This window comes from Platalea leucorodia, assembly GCF_965183815.1.
Source record: "Platalea leucorodia genome assembly, chromosome: 15".
Classification (NCBI taxonomy): Eukaryota; Metazoa; Chordata; class Aves; order Pelecaniformes; family Threskiornithidae; genus Platalea; species Platalea leucorodia.
The window spans coordinates 5279425-5301562 of record NC_138837.1 but is presented as its reverse complement, the minus strand read 5'-3'; the positions used below and the strand labels follow the sequence as shown (position 1 = coordinate 5301562).

At 46.0% G+C, this 22138-nt stretch overlaps 1 protein-coding gene across 13 annotated transcripts in view; it reads right to left on the bottom strand.

Annotated features, from left to right (window-relative positions):
- The window catches only part of DDX31 (DEAD-box helicase 31), a gene marked incomplete at its 3' end in the record, with an annotated part of 53832 nt that overhangs the window by 765 nt on the left and 30929 nt on the right, over positions 1-22138 (bottom strand). For 5 of the 13 annotated variants that reach the window (XR_014229855.1, XR_014229856.1, XR_014229857.1 and 2 more), the window contains 4 exons: positions 19277-19388; positions 13745-13925; positions 1772-3153; positions 330-503 (listed from right to left, as the gene is read on the bottom strand). Coding sequence is in view for 5 of the 13 variants with exons in the window: in XM_082327700.1 (XP_082183826.1) it covers positions 3006-3153; positions 13745-13925; positions 19277-19388 (441 nt within the window). Of the gene's footprint in view, positions 1-329; positions 504-1072; positions 3154-13005; positions 13093-13740; positions 13926-19276; positions 19389-21670; positions 21745-22138 lie in introns of those variants that run through there. The other 8 variants (XR_014229854.1, XM_082327700.1, XR_014229860.1 and 5 more) reach the window with 8 other exon arrangements.

Sequence of the window (22138 nt, the reverse complement as noted above, 5' to 3'; positions counted from 1 at the left end):
AAGAGCATCTCCTGGGAGAGGCAGGGCTCCAGGCGCGAGAGCAGGGAGCAGCAAGGAAGGCAAACCCAAACTGACCCAGCTCTGACTCGGGCAGCTTTATACAAAAGCTCTGTAGTGCCATTATTTCCAGACCAAACGCAGAAGCTTCGAGCCGCAGGGCAGCAAGGCCCCCACCATTCACCACAATTAAGATAAGAGGGCAAACCTGACCAAAGCCAATGCCGAAACTGCAGTTTCACCGACCGCTGCCAAGAGCCGATCTCCCCGCCCTTAGGAGCTGTGAAGGCAGCTCCCACCCAGCCAAGCCCCTTGCAACGCCCACTGCATACCTCGGCAAATTCAGGAGCCCTTCAGGGCGACGTCCACCCGCTCCAAGCCAGGGCTGTGCCGGGGGATCCCAGCGTGACCCCAGCAGCTCCTCCAGCATTCGGGTGCTCAGGCTCCTGCTGCCCTGCCAGAGCTCGGCCACCCCTGCTCCAGGCAAGTACCACACCCTGCCCGGCCTTGATGAAGAGATGCTTTGAGTCAAGCGCAAATTAACTCCAAACCTTCCAGGTTCTTCCTAAATTGCGTGATGCACGAGGATAAAGTCAGCCCAGAGCCAATCTAGAGCTTCCAAAGTGTAAATAAGGGCAGAATTTGATTCCCAGCTACAATTCAACCACATTTTGCACATCGGCCTTCGAGTTTATTAAGAGCAAACTCGGCTTAGCTTCAGGTGTGTGTGCATTTAACAATTTTCCTTTCTTCTTTAACAATCTCCTCCTTTTCCTTTCCCTAATCACGCACGTAATCCAGAGCTATCTGCTAAAAGATGGTGAAGCTGAAAGAAAAAGGCATTCTTTTTTTTTTTTTTTTTTTTAATCCCATTATCCATCATAAACGTTTGGAATGCTACATGCCCCGTTAATGCAGACAGCAATAAGATTTCCTGACGCCTCTCACTGACGTGCTGTTGGCCTTTATTCCCATTATTATGAATTTGCCAACAGTCCCTATTAACTCATACGTGACAGCCAGCCAGGAGAGGACATGTATTTTCCCCTCATGCCCAAGATCATGAGTTCCCAAACTTACACTCTCTGCATCGCTCTCTGAGTCATTTTCATCCTCAGGGGTTTCTTTTCTGTTTAAGTTGACATGTGCCTTAAACCTGATTGCTCTTCCAAACAGTACTCATAACAAAATCAGGCAGGCTTTGTTGTTATTTTATCTTAATCTAATAAATGCTAGTAACTTAAATAATTTTATACGGGAGCCTTTTTAACATCTTTCTTAAATGTTCAGAAAAGTACTGCAGTAAAATCAGCATGTTTGGTAATGGCCTGGGAGGAAAAAAAAAATCATTTTGGTTCTCAAAAGTTACATTCACTTCAGAAATTAAATACTTTTGGGCTGATTGCTTCCCTCCTACAGTCCTTAGCATGACTCACTGCCGCCCAAAGTAGGCGCCCTCAATTCTGTATTCACAAAGTGGGTATCATTTTCATCTGATTATACTCATTTTGCAGTACATTTTCCCTTCTGGCACCTGAAATTACCCCTGGATTTGAGCACTTTCTGGTCCTGCATTAAACTTGCCCAGCTTGGGTCACAGGTGGGTTGCTCTTCCTCATCTCTTTTCTTGAGGAAGACACACGCAGGCAGCAGAAAGTTGTGTTTGGGTAGGGTTTCGCACTGTTTTCAAAGGCGTACTACTCGGTGCTTGTGTTCTAGGAGGTGCTGGAAGCGGCACAGCGAGGACGACAGGGAGAGGGAGGCGGGTGCCCACCTGTGGGTCCTGCGGGAGTTTGTCAGGCTCCCGCAGGCCTCGGGGAGCGCCCGCTCTCCCCCAGCCTCGCCAGCTCAAAGGGGAGTTTTGTCACGGGCTTCAGCAGAGCTCGGGCTCCGTTTCACACGCTGGGCAATGGCGAGTGAGTGCCAGCCTCGGCACATTTGGGGCCACGCTGCATCCCTCTTCTCAGCAGCACCAATTCTCTGATGAGAAGGAAGAACGAGAAAAAAGGCAAATGGGAAAAGCAAGAAGCGAAATCCATTAGCTTGGGACGTGCTCAGAAAAGGCCCACCCAAAGCAGGGAGAGCCCCGAAAGCCGGGGTTACTACTGGCAAGTGTTAGCAAGAGCTGGCAAAGGCTTCGCTGTTCAGAGAGGCGAGACATTTCATACATACTCTGCGTTGTATAATTAGGTATGACAACACGCTGCAGGCAAGGAGAAGGTTGGAGATTGCTGGATTCCACACTGGCTCCTTCCCACACTGACGACGTTTGTTCCCAAACTCAGAAGTTTTGACATGAAGTTTTGTGCCCATGAGCTCTGCCCCAAAGGGACCATGTGTCATTACTCTGAAGAGCTCTTCACAATCCTACCACTTGCACTGAAATCGGGGAGACTCCTTCTAGGTGGCAATATCTGACTAACCATCGGTGTCCAGGGGCAGACCTCGCCCCAGCGCACGGATGACGGGAGAGAAGGTGGCAGCAACGTGGCTGCGTTACCCGAGACAGGAGCAGAAGTGCCCCGCTGTATAACGACAGGGGAAAGGGCAGCCTCTCCTCTCCTCTTAAACGTGCTCCTAACACCTCCTCTGCCACTACTGTTTATCTGGTTAAAAATAAGCAAGCAAACAGCGTGGAGTGTTTCTACAGGTCTTTTAAACAAGGAGGCATCTCCTGTCGGAGTACACTTGTCTCCCTTTCATCTTATATAGACATCACATTTCTCTGAAAACTGTATTTAACACTTTTTATTTTTCTTGCAAAAACCACCTTGGAAACACGGTGCATCTTCAGAAAGCCACATGTAATTGCGGCAGTGCAACAGGACATGCCTGGATTCGCTTCCATTTGGACCTATGGAATGAGGGGGAGGAGGCCAAGATCCCCAAGATCCCTCCCATATTTGCCTGATAAATTGAAGCACTCCGCAGTTGATTTGGCAGGTCACCCTGACCCCCGGCTGAGGCGCTCAAGCAGGTTTTGCAGCCAATGACTGGAAGGTCCCGGCTTATGTTGGAATCTGCTGGTTGCCAGGTTTTCTCTGTTTTTTCTTCTTCTTGACCTTGGATACACCAGTGTCCATCCCACTGGAATATTCAGATCGCAAGATCTCAGCAAGGCGATGTTTGCCGTGGGTCTTCTTGAGAAGGTCAGACCTGGGCAGAGGGAAGAGAAGAGGAATTAGATTTCCTTCCCTCTGAAATGCTGCTAGGTGGGTTACTTATTTTACAGCTGTGGAAAGTGACATTTGCGCATTAGCAGAAGAACAGCTTCCTTTTCTTGAGGCTTGATTTGAAATTCTGTCTCATGCAAAATTAGATATTGTTGTGACAGGTTTTCACAAAGGTGGCAAAATATCATGCCGTTTTTAAAAGCAAGCCTTTGTTCTGTACAAATGCTCTTGCAGGGGTGGCGGGGAGAAGGAGGGAAGGTTGTGTGCTGAAGGCTGATGAATTAGGTGACACAGCAGTTTGAAAATTATAATAATAATAATAAAAAAAACTAACAGCCTTAAGACATTGAACAATGGAAACATTTTATAAACAGAGCTTAAATCCAGAGCTTGAAAACACAAGAAACCCAAACAAACAAGAAAAAAAAAAAAAAGTCAGGAGTTTAAACCCAACGGACTCTTTTCTTGCAGTGTCCTGCAGACATCACACGCACCTTCCAGCCTCCCTCTCCAGAGACCGGCTTTTGCAAAGGTAGCTGCATTCTGCCCAGCCGCTCAACATGGATCTCCCTGTAGCCCTAAACTGCCAGCTATAAATATAAAAACCCACTCAGCATTTTTCCACCACAAGTTCTGCCACTGTCCTGCTCTGTGACCTTGGGCAAATCTCATCCTCATTGCTGCTATCACCCTCGCTTGCTGTTCAAACTGCACGCTCTTCAGTGCAGGACCAGTCGTTCCCTGCCATGTTCCCACGGTCCCGGGCGCAACGGGATCTTCATGGCTATTGGTGTCTGCGCATCCCACTCTCCTCCTTATGATAAAGACCAGTAACAGATCTCAAAAATTTCCAGAGACGTGAACAGAAATCTATCTGTCCCTCTAAATACAACGGGGGGTTGAACAGAAGCCCCACATCCATGCCAGCGTGCATTTATGGACCTCAGCAGTCCTACAGGTTGCAGCCTTATAGCCCTGCCTCTCCTAATTCCTTCAGGTGTCCAGAACAGTGTTGGAGATCACAGGAGAAGGAAGCATTTTTGGCTGCAGCAACAGATCAATCCATTCATCAGGCCAAACACACAAAGAAGGGAAGGGAAGCAAACTCTTGGCTGTCTGGGGTATTTGCTTGCCCCCTTTTCCACAGCTTGTTTTCCATCCCTGTGTAGGTTTCATGGCTGGAGTGGATTTGGAAGGATGGATCAGAATGATAAGAAGGATGGTGTGATGATTACCACTGAAAGATGGTTTCCCTAGAAGGGAAAGCCTGGAAGACACAGGCGAGAAGACTCTGGTACCTTGGCTGTAGTCTCCATTCTCACACTAATTAAACATTTGAGCTCTGCGTTGGCAGAAGGGCTAGAGACTGCACATACCGGAGAAATAAAACGCACAGCCACCACCTGGTTTGAACCCACAGAAACTAAGGCAAAAAGACGGAATCAACTCGAAAGCGAGCGTACAGCTAACGAAGCAAACGTGGTAAAGCCGTCCCTGCAGCACCTCCGCAGCAGAAGTGCCTTGCCAACCTGCCTTCCTGAACGGAGGGGTGCTTGCGGGCGCACGCACAGCGCCGGGCCAAGGTGTGTCCCCAGCCAGCCCAGCTGCAAAAACTTTGTAGTGCAGCTGTATCCTCTGCTCAGTCCCCTCCATCACTTGATAAAGTTTCTATTTGACACTGTCATTGCGTCTCCAAGCATTTACTACAGTAATTCGAGGGTTACCAAGCAACAGATCAGTTTACTTAACAACAGGGAACTCTCTGCTGCACAAGGACAAGTAATCCACCAGTAGCTGCCGGGCTGAGTTTCAGCTCAGCAGGGAGGTTGTCCAACACTTTATTATCAATCAGGTGAAATCATTGCCCAATTAGTAAATCAATACCCCCTGCTGTGGTGATCAGCTGTACACAGAAAAGCAAGGATGCAGGGAAAAGGGAGGTTTCTCCCTCTGACCAGGGCCACAAAAATCAATGGAGCTGTGCCGCGGAACCTGTGCTGATCACTGAGAGAAGAAGAGCAGCTGTCAAGGCCCTGTTTAAGCAGGAGATGGAAGAGCCACAGGCAACAGCAACAGCCTGCAGTGACAGCACACCAGGAAAAGTGCACCAGGTCAGGATCCCTGGCTGGATTCTGATTCCTGTTGTAAACCTGTAAATTCCCCTCTCTGCTCAACTGGTGAAAGTCTCTGGGGCTTTGCCAGAGCAGTCAAGATAACATCGGCGAGGAAAGGCGCCCTGTGGTTATGAGACAAAGCCCAGGAGAACAGAGCGAGACCTTGATACTGACCCTCTGAGCATCCTTGGGCAAGGTATTTAATCTCTTTGGCCTTCATGTCCATTCTCTCACCTCACAACCCCGGATGACTGCATTTTCCCTGTTGCCGAAGGCTGGTGTGACCTTAATTTAAGAGAGCTGTGTGGTGATACTGGATACTGTGGCAAAAAGCCTCACAGAAAGGCTGTAAATATAAGATGCACTTGCGACACAGAGAGAATCCACGTTCCCATCACTGGATAAACGCATGGATTGTCAGCATCTCTTTCTGTGATCTCACGTCTAGGTATCACGCTATATTGAGCCCTAATGAGAACACATCATGTTGATAACGGGCAGAGAAATCCCCAGCCCTTTAAATCCCTCCCTCCCTCCAAACACAACAGTCAGTCTTTAGATGGGGAACTACAAAACAGTGCAGCTAAGGGGAACTTGCAGGGGAAAAAAGATTCACTAATGACTGACCCATCCCAACGTGCTACAGTGCCAAGATTTCAGCAGGGCTTAAAGGAGAAAGGAATGTTCAAATGGATGAGAAAATAGCCACTTTTATTAGCTGGGGGAAAATGAGACAGGAATAGAGAAGTCATAACTCAGAAAATCAAACAGCCCCAACACATGAGCTAGGAAGAACCCGTCCCTGAACACAAGCTATTTGACTTCTCTGTGTTACTGTCCAGCACACTGGGTGTTGAGTGCTGTGACATATTGGATGCCAGGCAGCAGCACCACTGGACTACCACTCTTTTATGCTAGATATGGGGTATCAGGACTCCCATAAAAGACAGACGGGAATTGGTAAGTAGTCAGAGAAGCCAGCAGAGATGAGTTAGCACCACTTTCTAACTTCAAGTGGGGGACACAGCATCCCTTCATTTGCAAGGCTTAACCCTAGATCCAGCCACTGCTTTGGGCTTTATGTGCCAGGTATAGGTCAAAAACCATATCACCCCAAGATCTATCTAATCACCTCATTATCAAGGGGAGAGAAAGGTGCTTTGCACAGTGAGGAAGGGAAGGCAGAGTGCCTAGTAATTGCTTGGCATGGTCTGAGAAAGCTCCCCTCCTCCTCATGGAGACAGAGGAAAAAATAAAAGACCCAGGTTTACAGCTGCCTGTGCACATCTGTAATTAAGTTGCAACCTCACAAAAGCTGGCAACAAGAGCCTCAGCAGAGGGACAATAAGGAAACGGAGGAACTGTCCCCAGATGACACTGTTATATCCTGAAAGGCTGGGAAAGACCAGGACAGAGACAAAGTTTTAAAGACAAAAAAGAGCTCTGTCCTGCTCTAGAAAACTGGAATGATTTTATTCACTCTTTAAACATGAGAAACTTGTGAATCTTGCTAAATACACTACTGAATGATGAAAAGGCAGGAGAGGAGCATTTGGAAGAAACAAGAGAGAAAACGTGTCCAGTGAAGGAAAGAGAATAAAATGCTTCTTTCCTCTGCCTCAGTTTCCTTCTGCCTCTGTCTGCAGAGCCATTCCCAGCACCCAGCACGCTGCTCCCCTTCCTTGTCCCACTCAGGAGCCGCAGTGGTGCTGGTGCTGCCCAACCCTCCACCTCGGAGGAAATCTGAATGATTTGGACCCGTCTCCTTTTCTGGCCCCTTGACTCTCAACTCTTTGCTTTGCTCAAGAGTATCAGAAAAGATTCAAGGCAAATCTTTGTTCACATTATAAAAAAAAAACAAACCCAAACAGGTGAATGCAGCATAGGTGACTAGCCTGAAATCCTCTCTGTTGTTTCCAGCTGTCTTCTGCTCTGCCACACGATACTAACTCACCACAGAAGTCCCACCTCGCTTACATGCAACACACCTTCACCACACTCAGTTTGTGGCTTCCACACCCCTTGGGTGATCGATGGCTTTGCGAGCTCTGAAGACACCATCCGCTGAATTCCACCATCACTAGCAACAAGATGGTAGAGTAACAGAGACTATACTACGGCAAAAAAAGCCAAGACAAGTATACTGAACTAAACTTTGAGGATGTTCAACATAGCTGAGATCCTGTGGACAGCTCCACGGCACAAACAGAAGAGGAAGAAAAGCATACACAAACTGTTCTGTTTCTCTATAACATCCCATTCATCTCCCAAGCATTACTGAAAAGATCCTAAGAATGATCAAGTTTCTCCAGCTGATTTCGTCAGATTGAATTTCTTACAATATGCAAACCATGATCCTGGATGTGGAGACTCTCAAACATTCAGGTGTGAAAGGACCAAGCGACCAAGAAAAGGAATGAGTACCTGACGCCATTTTTCATTTTCATTTCAAAATGCTAGTATGCGTGCTTCATTGACACATCTGCTTCATTAGAAAACTGAATCACAAGCTGATCTCCAAGCCAAAAACTCCTACATGCCAGAGTAGTGGTACATATACATGCATGGCTTCTTAGATATCATCTGATGGCTCAGAAGATGCCTCTGTTTACCTAAATGGTGAGCGAGCTTGTTCTTAGAGATGTCTCCTTCAACTTGGTTGGCATTGCTGTCTGTTCCTTTGTCTTGAGCTGTGTGAAATGCTGGTGCAATGCAGTGCAGCAAGTGTAGTGACCTTTAACCAGCTCGCAGCATCTGCAGTAACCAAAGGCTCCCAAATTGCTCCAGCTGAGGAACAAGGAGTATAAAGTTCTGACGCACAGTCCCAGAACTCATGGTGTGTCTTTGGAGGAGACAGGAGTAGGCTGTTTCATTTATCAGAGAACATTTCAACATGGATCGCACTATCAATCTGCCTGACAGCATCTCCAACAGCTCTTTGAAATTGTGCCAGCAACAGAGCTGGGTTACCTCTGGGCCAAGGCTGCTGCAACACCTGCTTTTTCTACTTATAGTGTTGGATGAACCATCTGCAGCCAACACAACCCTGTTTGGGTTGGTTTTTCTGTTGTTGTTTTCTCCGGAGTGGGGGCAAGAAATTCATCAGCAATCCTACACTGCTCTCGACAAGTCAACAGATGGCCTAGGTACTCTGTTATCAGCTGATGCAAACGCTAGCTTGAGAAGATCAAGGAAAATTATTACCCAGTCAGACCGAGCATCAAGCGCTGTTCCAGAATAGGCAGAGCAGAGCAGTCTTCAGGCCGAGACATGCTGAACAGTAAAGCCCACCTTACCCCTACTGAAGTCAACTGTATTTCACCTACAGAGAGAGAGACAAAACCCCACAGCTTCACTACCATCCCTTGGTTTTCACCCTATGGAGAAAGGATGAAAGCACCACTGGGAGGCTGGGAACCTGCTTCTGTCAGGCTCTTTCCCAGCCTAAAGACAGAATATATTTCAATTAGAGGGAGCTGATAATTTTTTGGTGCGTATCAAACAGCACAAAGGTTTTCCAGCTCCATGTGCAAAAGCCCTATTAGCTCGCTGAAAGATGGAGCAAAGGCTCTGTGCTGCAGCCATGGTGGAACAGGGCAGTAATAAAGAGCATTGCTGCAGGCAGATGACAATCAGATGGATTTTACAATTATAAAACTTTAATTTCGTAACAGGACTTTTTTATAACATCATGATGTGGTAAGCAGGACTCATCTGTGTCCCTGAACTGCCTTCATGAAGAGTGATGGTGATGTTTCCTTTCACAGTAGCCATGTCTCTTACTCTAATTTTTGGATCCGTTTGCACTCTAGTCCATGAATACACGCTCTTATCTGAGCTCCAGTCTGGCTTTCTAGAGCAGACTGCCCAAGCCAAGTGAAATTCCCAGTGGACAGAATTCCAAAGTTGCATTTTGACTAATTAAGTGATATTAGAAAAGCTGTAAATGGCACGCAAAAACTGCAGGCAAACTGCTTCTAGTGATTAGACAATTGCTGTGCAGAGAGACCCAGCTGCAGCCTTGATTCGCAAGCCCTGTCAATAGAAGCATCAGTCTTTCCAAAATTCTCAATGCCAAGACATTCAAAAGTGGAATCAAGGATACGAGGTAGGAGAGAAGGTAAAAGGCTCCTAGCTTTCACCCAAAGGAGACTGCTGCCCTAGCCGTACAAAGGAGGACACGCAGGGTTACAAGGTATATTTCCCAGCAGGACTCTAATTCTGTCTGACCACTAAATGCTGAAGAATGAATTGGTGCAATAATCTTGCAGTCAAAACCTTAAGGGCATGATGATATCCATATTCAGAGCAATGGCGGTGTAACAGTGATGTAAATCAACCCCCTCAAACAGAAGCACCCTGGACAGCTTTTCTCGATCCCATTTTAGTTAAGGGTTGGACTTAAACTCTGAAGCATGAGGTGATTTTCGCCTTAATTTTTATACTCACTTTTTGCACATGCTGTAGCAACTATGAATATACTTGATACTCATATGTGAATTAAATCTTTCTAAGCATTTCTGGCATCAGAGATATCCTGTAGCAATGAGTTCCACAGAATCTATTGACCTTAAAGATTTATCTCGTTCTTTGTAATCGCTTGAATTCACAAACGAGGCAAATTAAGTTGCAGCTCCTCATTACAGTGAAACCCTTTGGGGACATACACCAGTCTTCCAGAGTTCAAAAGGAGAAAACAGACCATCGGTCGCCACAGAACCCCATCAAACCCCACTGATCCAAAATGCAGAAGATTGAGTAGCACAGGGATGCTGGGTGGAATGGCAATAGGTCTTTGGCATCTGCATTGTGAAAGACTCAAAGGACATGTCTATCTGGCGTGTCAGCTACTTCCTGTGCGTGCTGCTTCTCTGCAGTGAAGGAAAGACAGTTAATCCCTCAATGGAAGTGGGATCAGCTTCCTTGAACCTACCCTTCAGTAAAAGCAAGAGCCCAGACACTTACTAAGCTGATGTACTGTAACTTAATATACAGTATCTGGTTCATCTGCTCATCTCTTACCTAAATACAGCATTTCAGCTTTCAAAAAAAATCATGAGCAATTATTTTTCCATCTTCACATTGGGTTTTGCAAGAACCACTAAAGCTAACAGACAGTTGGTTTGCACAGAGAGGTTTAAAAAAATACACAAAAGTTTTACACGTGCATTCAGAAGGAGAGGGCTGCGTCCACATTTCAGCACTGAACCATCACACACCTGGCTGCTCCGTCTCCCTGTCTCACCTTCCCCAAGCAGGCTCTCTAAGGAGGTGCTAAGCACAAAAGGAGACTTCAAAAGAAATGAAAGTTTTCATTGTCCTCTTAAGGAAACGTTTAATGATTGCCTTTACCCCACTTTCAACCTGGACTGCCTGTTCTTTATTCTCTGGCCAGGTGCTGAGAGATGAGACTTTAGTGAGCAGACTGATTAAAAACAAGTATCGGATGTTTGGAGACAATGTGTAATACGACAACCAACGCTCATGGTATCACGCGAGAAATACAATTAAAAAGATTGCTCTATGAGTATGCTGTTATTATTTCAAGCCTTGCATTTTACATTTAAAACCCATTTCTCTTCTAAACGGCAGGCTAAATTCTGCTTTCTGCTTTGTCAGCATGAAATCAAAAGCAACTCTCTGTAAGTTAACAGCACTAGCTCAAATTTATGCTAGGGGAGACTGAAGTTGAATCTATATTCACTTTCTCTAAACTATCCTATAAATACTAATATATCTTCTCTCTTTGTTTTTTTTTTTTTTAAACACACACAGAGGAAGTTGATTAGAAACAAGTTTCACAGGCAAGAACAATTGTTGCACGTCACAACTTTTGGCTATTTCTGCAGGGTCTTAACTTTCCAGATGCTCCCGGATTTGAAATCTGGAGCTTGAGCCGTGATGAACCTGTGCAAAGTCTGCCCACTTTCCCTGAGCTGCAATTATATGATCCACGTGCAAATGAGCTTTCAAATCACTCTCAGACCATTTGTTCTAACACCTCCACATCCCCCAACCCCACGCGTCCTGGCCGTAAACTACCTACTGTATCTTGAGCTTGTCTGTACTATAATAGGATGAAGACTTGGGGAGGAGGAACGCCGTCTAAAAGAGGTTCGTAACAAGGGAAAAAGTAGCTCTAACAGAGTAGCAACATCATAGGAACAGAGAGAGGCATTGTTGCAGGCCAAGTAATCCTGTGACACGCTACTGTCAGTCATAGCTTGACACCCTGCTGGGCCAGCAAGACATCAAAGCCCACCCCATACCATCTTACATGCTCTTTATCGGCTAATCAGGCTATTCTTCCTGAAATAAAGCTCCGTTAAATCCCCTGCTCACAGGGGCATTCCCATCCTGTTGCCCATCTGCTGGTGAGGGTCAGCTGAAGCAGGAGGCAGATCAGTGGCCTGTCCCTGGTGGCTTCCCTAAGAAGGACAATGCGGTCTCCAACTTTTTATTTTAAAATCCCTTCCCCTTGCATTTTTTTTTGTTTTCCAAGACATGTACATGTGCAAGAGATGTCATCAGCCCAGGAACAATTACGTGGATTAGTGCTTTAATTGCATGGCTAACGTTTGCTAATGGAGTTTGCAGCAACGATTACACGGAAAAAGTCACAAGTGATACTGATAAAAGAAAAAAGATTTTCCTCCTTTGAATTATTGCAGTGATTTTACTGGCAAGCCAGAGGTTTGTATCCTGCCATTGTGCTACGGAAGACAGCGAGCCCTTAACATTGTAATCTCAAAAGGGAGGATTATCTATCCTGGGGAACCAACTCAAAGTAGCTTGGATTGCATGTATTGAGCACCTTCAGCTCCATTTCAAGCAGAGAAGAGGATTCAGGGCTCTGCTCCTCCAGGAGCATCAGGGAGTCTCAAATTCCTTACACAGGAAAGGAGTACCCAGGAAGAGCCTTGTCCACACACCAAAGCGGGTAGAGCTCTAACTCTAGGTTTGCTACAGACTCTTCCTGGGAGACATCCCACAAGATTCTGCAGAAATGCTTTTGCCAGAACTACTTAAATCTACAGGCAGCAGAGCACAAGTTTGTAGAAGGATCATTTCTACCAACAGACCTGCCTTTTGATTTGGGCTTGTACTTCTATAACTACAGCCAATCATATAATTAATAACTAAAAAAAATACACTGCAGCCCTCCCCTTTCCTTCAGGTACTAAGTTAATGTCTTCTTAGGGAGAAGAGTAAGTAGCCCAAGCTGCAGCTGACCATTCTAAGGACGGACACAATTGGCCCCATGGCAAATCTGACAGCCAGGAAACTGCTGGTGGAACCGCAGGAGAAAGCCCACAAAAGACTGCCTGTCTAGTGTAGAAAAGGTGATAAAAAAGGCCAGAGGAGGCCACAGAAGGCCTTTAAAGACAGTAAGACACATACTTTGCTCCTGATGCAGTGGCATTTGTCGAGGCCAGAAAGGAAGAGACTATCTTGTGAGATAAATCAGCACTCATAGAGCCTTGCTCATAAGGCGCAGGACAGTCAACTTCAAATTTGAGAAGTGAAAATATTCGTTTCTCTGCTATTTCCTCGATTCTTTTATCATCCCACACCCTACACCAACAGTGAGTACTTATGAGCACAGCTGTATCTGTGAGAGCCTTTCCCTAGACAGGGATGAGGACGAAGAGCTGCTACTGCAGTTGATGCTGAGCCAGGGATCATCGCTCTCTGCAGGACCATGCGACTGGAAGTGGGGATGAGAATGGAAAAAATCTGGCAGCTTCTACTATGGAGGTGCTTAGCCACGACAACAGGACTGCTGCTGGAGCTCTAGCAACCAAGATCTGCACAAGAAAGAGAACCACTCCAATACTGGGGAAGTCTCATGCTTCGTTCTGGAACACTGCCTGTACCCTTCCTCATCCTTCAAGGTAGCTCTCGAGTGAAGTATAAATAAATAAAAATTAGGCTGCTTCTGCTCGTAAGGCTCATAGAAGATGGTGTTTTCCAAGTGCTCAGAAAATGGAAAAGCTGCAGAAAAACCCAGGCTAATCTATGTAGGTGCATCTCCACACTTAGCAGCTTCCTTCAAAAAAAGAGCATCTTTATCAGAAGTCAAGCTACAAAGCAAGCTGCTTGTTTTTCTTTTGTTGTTTTTTTGTTTTTTTAAACGGAATTCCCACTTAAATGTTCAACCAAGTTGGTTTAATGAACGTAATTTTTATGCCTTTGAAAGCCATTAGAAAAAGGGAATGAAACAACAGCTCAGACAGCAGTGCAACCTATGGCTCAAGATGATTTAGCCTCTCGGGAACAATCACACGTGACCTGCCCATGGCAGGGGGGTTGGACTTGATGATCTTTGAAGGTTCCTTCCAACCCAAACTATTCTCTGATTCTATGATTCCTGGAGCAAGCACAACCACCTTGAGGAGCAAAGCACACCATAGCTTGACATGGGGTGTTCCTCAGCTCAGGAACATCAGATTGGCCTACCTTTTTGGTCTTGGTTTGGTTTTCTTCTTTGAGCCTGCAGTTGGAAGAGCAGTCAGGTTCTGAGGGGCATCTCTCAGACCAAAGCTCTTGGCCACATGACCCAGATGGAGAGATTTGATGTGGAAGATGTGCTTGAGGTTCCTGGGATAGGTGGTATAGGCACAAAGGAAAGACTGCAATGCTGAGGGAGAGGGGGGAAAAAAAAAAAGTTAATTCTGTTTGCTACTGCATTTTTATATATATATACTTAAAGATTCAGCTGTTCCAGCTGAAAGGACATTGGTCTTGTCCTTTGGGACACCTTCTGGTCAGCAGCTGGTAGAAAAGGTTGGTATGTTAAAAATCTGTGAAGGTTGTATAGCACTAGTACAATCCCGAAAGGAGAAGGTAGGTGGTGGAGAAGCGTTAGGAACTGAAACAAAGCTACATTAAGTTGCATTAGGTTTGCCTCTTGCAAGGATGCCCCTTCTGCCAGACAGGGTGATGTTTGTAGCACATCTCACAAGAAGAGGCACTGACATCAAATGGTAGCAGATAAAGGCAGAGAGGGAATAGAGATACAGGGATGAAGAGAGGGAAGGAGAAGCATGGAGATGGCATAGAAAGACTCCTCTGACATTACAGTCCCAGTAGTCCATGCATTTTTCACCAGTTACTAGCTAGTCCCTTATAAATATCTGAGAGCCAGATGGATTTCCTGACTCATCATCACACTGAGAACAGAGCTCACCTTCTCAAAAGGGAAAAATAATAGAATTGCGTGCAAATTTCCCTTCACATCTTTATATTCCTGTAATGCCCTTCCCTCAGGGCTCATTGCTCTAAAGACGATCATCCACTAATATGAACACTACCACTACTCCTCCACGTACCCGAAACATTAACTACACCCAGGCTGTCCTCTCTGCTATGGGGAATAGAGGGACTTTTAGTAAGGCAACTCTACAGCTCAGAAAATGCCTCCCTTCAATCCCCTGCTGCTCCTCTGCTTGCTAAACCTTCCGTGTCCCCCCAGCCCTCACCCCAACCACCACCTACAGCTTTCATCTCCCTCTCAACCCCTGACAGCAGCAAGCTCTAAACTCTAACCTCTCCTGCCCTTGCCTGTTGAGCCACCGGACCAGCAAGTTTGCCCACAGCTTATGTCTAATCTCTTGGCAGCAGCCGGAGATTGGAGTTTATGAACAGTAATAAAAATGTCATTTTAGCAGATCAGCTCCTGGAAGGACCCAGGGAATCCATCAAAGCTCTGTTTACTGAGTAAAGCGAACTCCTTTTCCCAATCGATGAGAGAAAAAGATTGAGTTTTTTGCACCTTCTTCCCAATTTCACAACGCTACTCTTAGAGGCATCTGAGCATTAAGAGACCTGTATTTTCCCAAAAAGAGAATGCTAAATTCCAAATACCCTGTCTCATCTGAAAGCCATCCTTCTGAGGGATTATGAACCAGTTCAAATGCTCTCAAAAACCCCAGTCTGCTGCTTTTTTTCCACGAAGTTATTGGTCAAATTCACCTGCTATGAGAAGGTGTAACTCTTCAAAAGGAACAATACGAACTTGCTCCCGCTCCGAATTTGGTCCCGTTGGAGCTAATATAGCTGTCTGTCTCGCAGCATTTGAAAGGGCTGATACTAAAGATCCTGTTATTATGAAGGCTGAGCTCACCTCCCACAGTTCTTCAGATAGGAAAGGCTGCTGGTACTAACTCCCCAGATCAGAGTTAGAGAATCAAAGAGTCCAAGGCCCCCCTCTTCCCAAAGTCCTGACAGAGAACTGGCAGATCCAGGCCCGAGTCAGAGCATGCAAAACCAGGGAGAGCTGCAAGACACTAATCCAAAGCTGAACTAACAGCCCTGCCGCACCAGCGGGTCGAAACCTCGCCTCATGCAACTGCCTTACTGCCGAAGAGCTCAGAGCTGCTAACGTTCATTACAGCACCCATGAGATTTAAATGAAGACCTTTGTGGGCGAGATTCTTTTTTTATATCTTTACTATCAGGTCTTTAGACTTCTCAGTGTTGCCAGAGTCATGTTTTCCAGCTTTTATGTGCAATTATAATGGCCAGATATTAAAAGCTTTTTTTTCTTTTTTAAAGTTGAAATTCTTCTATAATTTTGTGATTAAAGAGATAAAGCTTTATGAAAACAACTCAAAAAGACTGGTAACAGTGCTGGTCAGGCCATAATTCACATAAAGGTTACCTCAGCTTAATGCCACAGGAGCAAAGTGCCTGAGCTGTTACAGTTTTTGCCACACCAACATGAGTCTAAGGCAATATATACCGGCCTGGGGGGGATTCAGACTTGCACTCATGTAAGAAAGTGGATTTAGAACGGTCCTTTGCACCTGTGCATCCCCACTTTTCTATAGGAAATGTAATTGTGGAAAGTCAAAGGGGGAAAAAAAAAAAAAATAAAAGAGCCACATATGATGGAGGTTAGATAGGTTGGTTTGTTGTTTTTTTTTTAAACAGGGGACAAGAGGGTAATGAGATATGAAAGTGAGACAGGTGACATAACCTGTTCACCATGATCTCAGCTGGCAGCCAGTTCCCAGCGCCGGCCCCTGAGCACAGCCTCAGCCGCACGGCTGGATAAACTGGTGGAGGCATTTTGCCAGCGTACGGAGCATATGGGAACGGGGAGGAAGAACGCACCAAAGCCGCCATGGATTCAAGCACTGTGCCACAGCAGTGGGCTCCTGTTACTCTGCCGTCCCCCTCCACAGAGGGGTGCTGAGGACAGAAAGGATGACACAAAATGCTCAACTATTGGCTATAAAATGGGGAAACATGGAGGAGAAAAGCAGGGTTTGCTTCCTTACCCTTTCTGTAACCCCAGTGGCACGGTGGCATGAAGGATCAGAGTCTCCTGAGCTCTACCTGCTCCCACAGCTCCAAAACAGAGTATCCGTCACCATGCGACCCTTCGGACGAGAGCCCTCCATTTCCCAAGAGGGGCTCCACACTTCATGAGATTCATCCTTCAGGTAGCAGGGCCCAGCCGTACCCCTCCTCCCACCCACCTCGCCGCTGATCAGTCAATCAAGTTTGAAGGGCAGCACCTTCACTGAACCATTTCATTTGAGTTTGGAAACCACGGGACCAAGAGGCAGAAGGGGCGAGTGGGCAGGGAGCCACTCGCCTTTTGAAAGCAGGCTGCAGTCAAAACACTGCTTATTAACATTGACTGGGTCAGAAAATGGAGAAAAAGAGAAAAAGAGAAACAAATGCATCTCTGGCACAGTTTCCAATTGATTGTCTGCCATGAAAGCAAAAGCCAGCTGCCGTGTTAATTATTCATGATGCCTGGCGCAGAGGGGAGGAAGAGGAGGCTTATGGAAGCCACTCAGCAGTGGAAAATTTGCATATGTAGATAGCAGAGGAGGAAAAAGAGGTGGAGTGCTCCTGTACCCGATAAATGGGATGCACAACATTTCAGCATTTCCTGATCTATCTTCTGTACTTCTCGTCCGTGGCTATAAAAAGTTATTCGTGCTGAGGCCAGCAACAAGTGTGTGTGTGTGTGGGGTGTGTGTGCGCACACAGTGACACACGCTGTACAGAGAGAAACCACGGAGGTTTCCTAAGTGGGACCAGAGCCATTCAGTTGTTCTCCCTGTCACAGTCATTTCAGGTTAGAAGTTCACATGGGGTATGAGGAATCTCAGGGGAGTAACAAGAAGCTCATCCATGCAGAATCAAGGATTTGATCATATTAGTCACGTGCTTTGAGACTGTGGACTTAAAAGTGCAGCTATAAAAGTAATTACGCCAGCCAAGTAGCACAACACAGCCGACAATGGGTGCAAGCAAGCCGTTTGCGTAGCAAGCCTCTAACGCTTTCGCTGTTAGGAGAAAGGTATTTCAAAACCCCGAGGGAAAAAAAATCAGCACTGCAACTGTCGGCGGTGTGGGGGTGAGAATCAGTACAGTGACACGCAGTGGCGGGGAGCAGAGCAGAGTGAAACGGTAGGATTTCAAATACCTCGCCCATCAATACGGCCACGCGTCACTAAAAGCACGCAGAATAATTTGGGGTAAGCAGGTAGTTACAGTACGAGCTCTAGTCGTTCTGCTGTGTCATCACCTAACTAGTTAGTACAACATTCAGAGAAAAACAGCACCTTTGACCTCTTGAACAATCACTTCTCGTGACTGCAAACAATTTTAATGCTGAACTTAACGTCTATCTTGAGAACAGCCTTCCCTTATCCAGTTTCTACGATGACATTGTACAGCTCAAAGGCCCATTTCCCCATTTAGTTTTGGGCCCCTTAGTACGCGATTTATGTAGTTTAGTACCTATGGTACTCTCTTACGCACACGCATACAGCAGGTATATAGAATGGTAAACAGAAATGATGTAGACCATTAACATTCATCTCATCAGGACCCCTCTCATCCAAACCTAACTGGAATCGCTGCAGAACTGAAATCAACAGGACTTCTGCACAAGCTTAGACAGCAGGATTTGACTCAGATCAAAGTGACAGATGAGGTGGAAAAGAAAACAATCAGGAAGGGAGACATGTGGGAAGAGGAGACTCAAAAAAAAGGGGAAAGGCTCTAGTCCTATATATTGTGAGCAAGAGCGGTTTAGTCTCCTGCATACAGAGTTTGAATTTTGTGGGCTTGTCTCAATATTTAATAACCAAATTCCACGTAATTGTCAAGGACCTTTGGGGCCTGACTTCCCGCATTCCCTTTACAACAGCTGTTCCGTTTTCAGGTGCACCCAGATCAGCCTTACTGGGCAACAGAATAGTACAGAGCAGAGGGGTGCCGACATTGCACCACCTTTTTGGCTCCTCTCAGGTGACCGCTTAGTGTTCCTTTTCCTACCACATCCCTGGCAAGTTTTTCATCTTTCCCCAAAAGCCACCTTCCTCTGGATTTTCCAAACTGAGAAGCAGAAGGGAAGAGTTTCTTGTGCTGCTCAGTGACGACTGCTGTGCATCCTGCTTGGCAAAGATGGGAGATCAAATCCCAGATTTGCACCTAGCCTACAATTATTATTAAATCCATCCCAGTTTTTCTTCTTCCTGCCTTTTCGAGTAGTCGCCCTCTCTCTCATTTTTCTCCCATCCCACACAACAACCTCCAATCTGAGATCCTTGCCTGTTAAGAGTTGCTCCCAAGGCATCCTGTCTTACAGGCTTCAAATTCATCCCTGGTGTAAACCGAAAGCATCCCGAAAGGGTATTGCACCAGGACGTGGTTAAGCAGGTCACCCACGACCTTCCCAGCATAACACACATAATCTTTTTGCTCATGCGATTGGGTCAGAGCCCTCAGATGTGAATCCTATCGAAAGCCAAGATTAAACCTCATTTGCACGTAATACGGGAATGCGAGAAATTAACATTTAATATCATCGCAAAGCCTTCTGGGTCCATCTCAACCCCCTGCAGAGCCCAATGGCCCCAAAATGTTTCTTCCAGGCCTTTTCCCTGAAGCTCTCCCCCAGAAGAAAAACCTTGGCAGCTTATATGAGCCCTTCTGGAATAAACTGAAAAGAAATGCACTGACCTTTCTTTGCCCACCGGACAGTCCCCTCGCTGGAGTGAACGTAATTTTCAAATTTTGTCTGCAAGACCGTGGCCCGCTCCCGGACTTCCTGAGGGTCCGTGCCACAGGATTTCTACAAGGGCGGTGGGAGGATTAGAGGAAAGAGAGAATTTGAGTCAGGAATAATGAAGCAGTTTACAATAGATTTAATAACAGTAAAATCACACAGTAACCACCCAGGGGCCAACAAAGGTAATCCTCTCAATATTACTAGAGAAAAAAAAATATAGATAAAGATGTTAAAGTCAAAGCAGCCAGTGAGCGCTGTGTGGTGAGGAGAGCAAATCAGTTTTAATTTTGTGTTTTCTAACATCTATCACGTATCATTTTTCCCTCGCTTTTTTTTGGTTGCCCTTTTTTTTTGCCCCCTAGATTCAACAGGCCAGATACCACTGCTTGTTTCCAATGGAGTTATTTGGAATAACTCCCCCCAGACTCTACACTAACAGTTTTAGACTGATGTTGCAAGTTCCCCTGTGCAGTTCCCCAAAACACCTGGCCAGTTCTTGCCACTTGTGGGGCAGGAGAGCGATGTTCACCCCCAAGCTGCAGAGAACGGACCGAATTCAGTACCTGCGAACAAAGCCAACTAAATGAACCTCTCACTATTGATGCCTACATGAAGTTTTCTCACTGTCAACAAGTCATGCTTAACTGTAACTGCCATCACGTGGTTCCTCCAGAATAAGGCAAGCGCCTTGCACCAAAGACATGACAGAAGAAACTTCCTTAGATCAAAAGGGCAATTTTGCACATGCTCAAGCTTTCCCAGGATGAGACTGTAGGATGCAGTTCAGGAAATGGAAAGCAAACATTCCTGGGAGCAAGCTGTTACCGGGAGGAGAAAAGAGGCTGGCTGTCTCTCTAAAGTACCCAGGCAGAGAAAGGAAAAGTGGACAAGAAAACAAGAGAATTTGTGATGGGAAGTTGACAGCAAAGTGCAAAGCCAAGCATCCATGGATGTAAACCTCTCCCAAGAAAGGGCCACAGTTCTCAAAAGCCACTCAGACAGGAACCAGCATCCAAGTCTAAGAGTGCCAGATCCAAGGCAGTAACTTGATATTGGTCAACCCCTCATCTGACCAGGGCTGACTGAAAGCAAACATCCAGCTCCCACGACTCCGTACTAGGCCTGTGCCAAGGCAACAATCCTGTTGTTCCTGCCTGGTAGATTTGCATACTAATGCTGCACAACCCTCCTTCCCTTGCAGCTGCGAGCATCACCTCTGCACTGCTGCCAGCGCAGGGCAACCATACCACACTGACGCCCTGAACCTCGGTGATCATGGAAGCCAGGCAATGCTGCTGGCACCCTACACAAAATGTTTTGCTGACCCAAATCTGCCACTTTATAGCCTAACAGCAAATCTGCCCAGAGACAGCACCCGAATAGTCTAAATTCCGTGCACAGTGCCCTCTTTTGAACTCAAGACCCCACAGCTTCCAGTCACCGGGTTATTCTGCAACAAAGCAAACACACGTGCGGACTAGGGTTCCTGCTCACTCACCACCTGGACTGACTGTCCCTCTGCACCTCCAGCAAAGACAACGGTGGGTATTTTAAGGCCACATGAAGAGGCTCCCAGACTTCTGGTCTCTGCCGCTGTCTCCCAATCCACTCGAGAAAGACTCCCAACACAGCCCGTTTCACAGATGCCTTTTAGTTTGACTTAACGTGCACCTATTAATCAGTTGAGAGTCTCCAGTCGAGGGGCCTCTGTAAAGGTTTAATAAACTACAAGTGGAGCTGCCTCCCCGAAGTGGACACTCATTGCTGTGACTAACAAGTTTCCATTGACGTGAAACATAAAACTTTCTCCCCCCGCCTGCTCCTCCTAGCCCCCATCACTTTCCTTTTGTTAAGCCTCCTGGCAGCACAAAGTGTCACCTTCCCAGCGTTTTTTAATATGAATGTGAAATTAGTGAGGTTTGCCCTTTCCCCTGGCGGACAGAATCCTCTGTTATTAAAAAGTAAAGCACTTTAATAATGAAAACTTTTTCTCTTTTTCCTGTGTTTTAACTGTTTAAAATTAATGAGAAGGGCATAACGGTTGTCAAAGCGATATTGAAAGCCGGGTAGCCAGGACCGAATAAGCACGAAAATCCCTCCAGAGTGTTAAATAAACAGTGCTTCAGCCCCCTCTGAATCCCTCTGTTGGTTATTGTATACATTCTGTAACAGCACTCAGAATAGATCTGAGCACCGGGGAGGCAGAAAGGTTTCAGAATTCCAATAAAGGCCTCAAATTAAAGACAGCCTGGTGCGAATTCCAGGAGAAAATTAAAGAGACCTCAAGCTTAAGTGACAGGTGACTTGCTTCTGTGTCACAACTGTCAGGGGATTTAGTGATAATATGGCAATATATTACAAAGGACTTTTCTTATTCCCCCCTTTAGGTTTCAAAATGAGGCATCTCTTCTTCCTGGTGCTGGGGGAAAAAAAAAAGTAAGACAAAAATGAGGGATAAAAAACTAGGTGCATAATTTCCAAAGTGTGAGGTCAGTCCAAGAGAAATAAATGAAAAAAAAACAAATGGCAGGAAACATAATGTACTCGGAAAACAACTTCTCCCCTCCTCCCATCTCCACCTTGTCTTTTATCCCCTTCAGCCCCTTGAGACAGATCTCATTTTAAAATTGCCCCCTAATGGGCATGAAAAAAAGCTGTGTTTGATTCCTGCCTTCCAGAGAGGTTCATCTAAAAAAAAAAAAAAAAATTAAAAAAAAATATCTAAATTTAAAACTGACTCAGAGCCAAACTGTGAAAATAAAACCTGCAACACCATGAGAGCGCCTGGGCAGATCAAATAAAACGGTGCTACT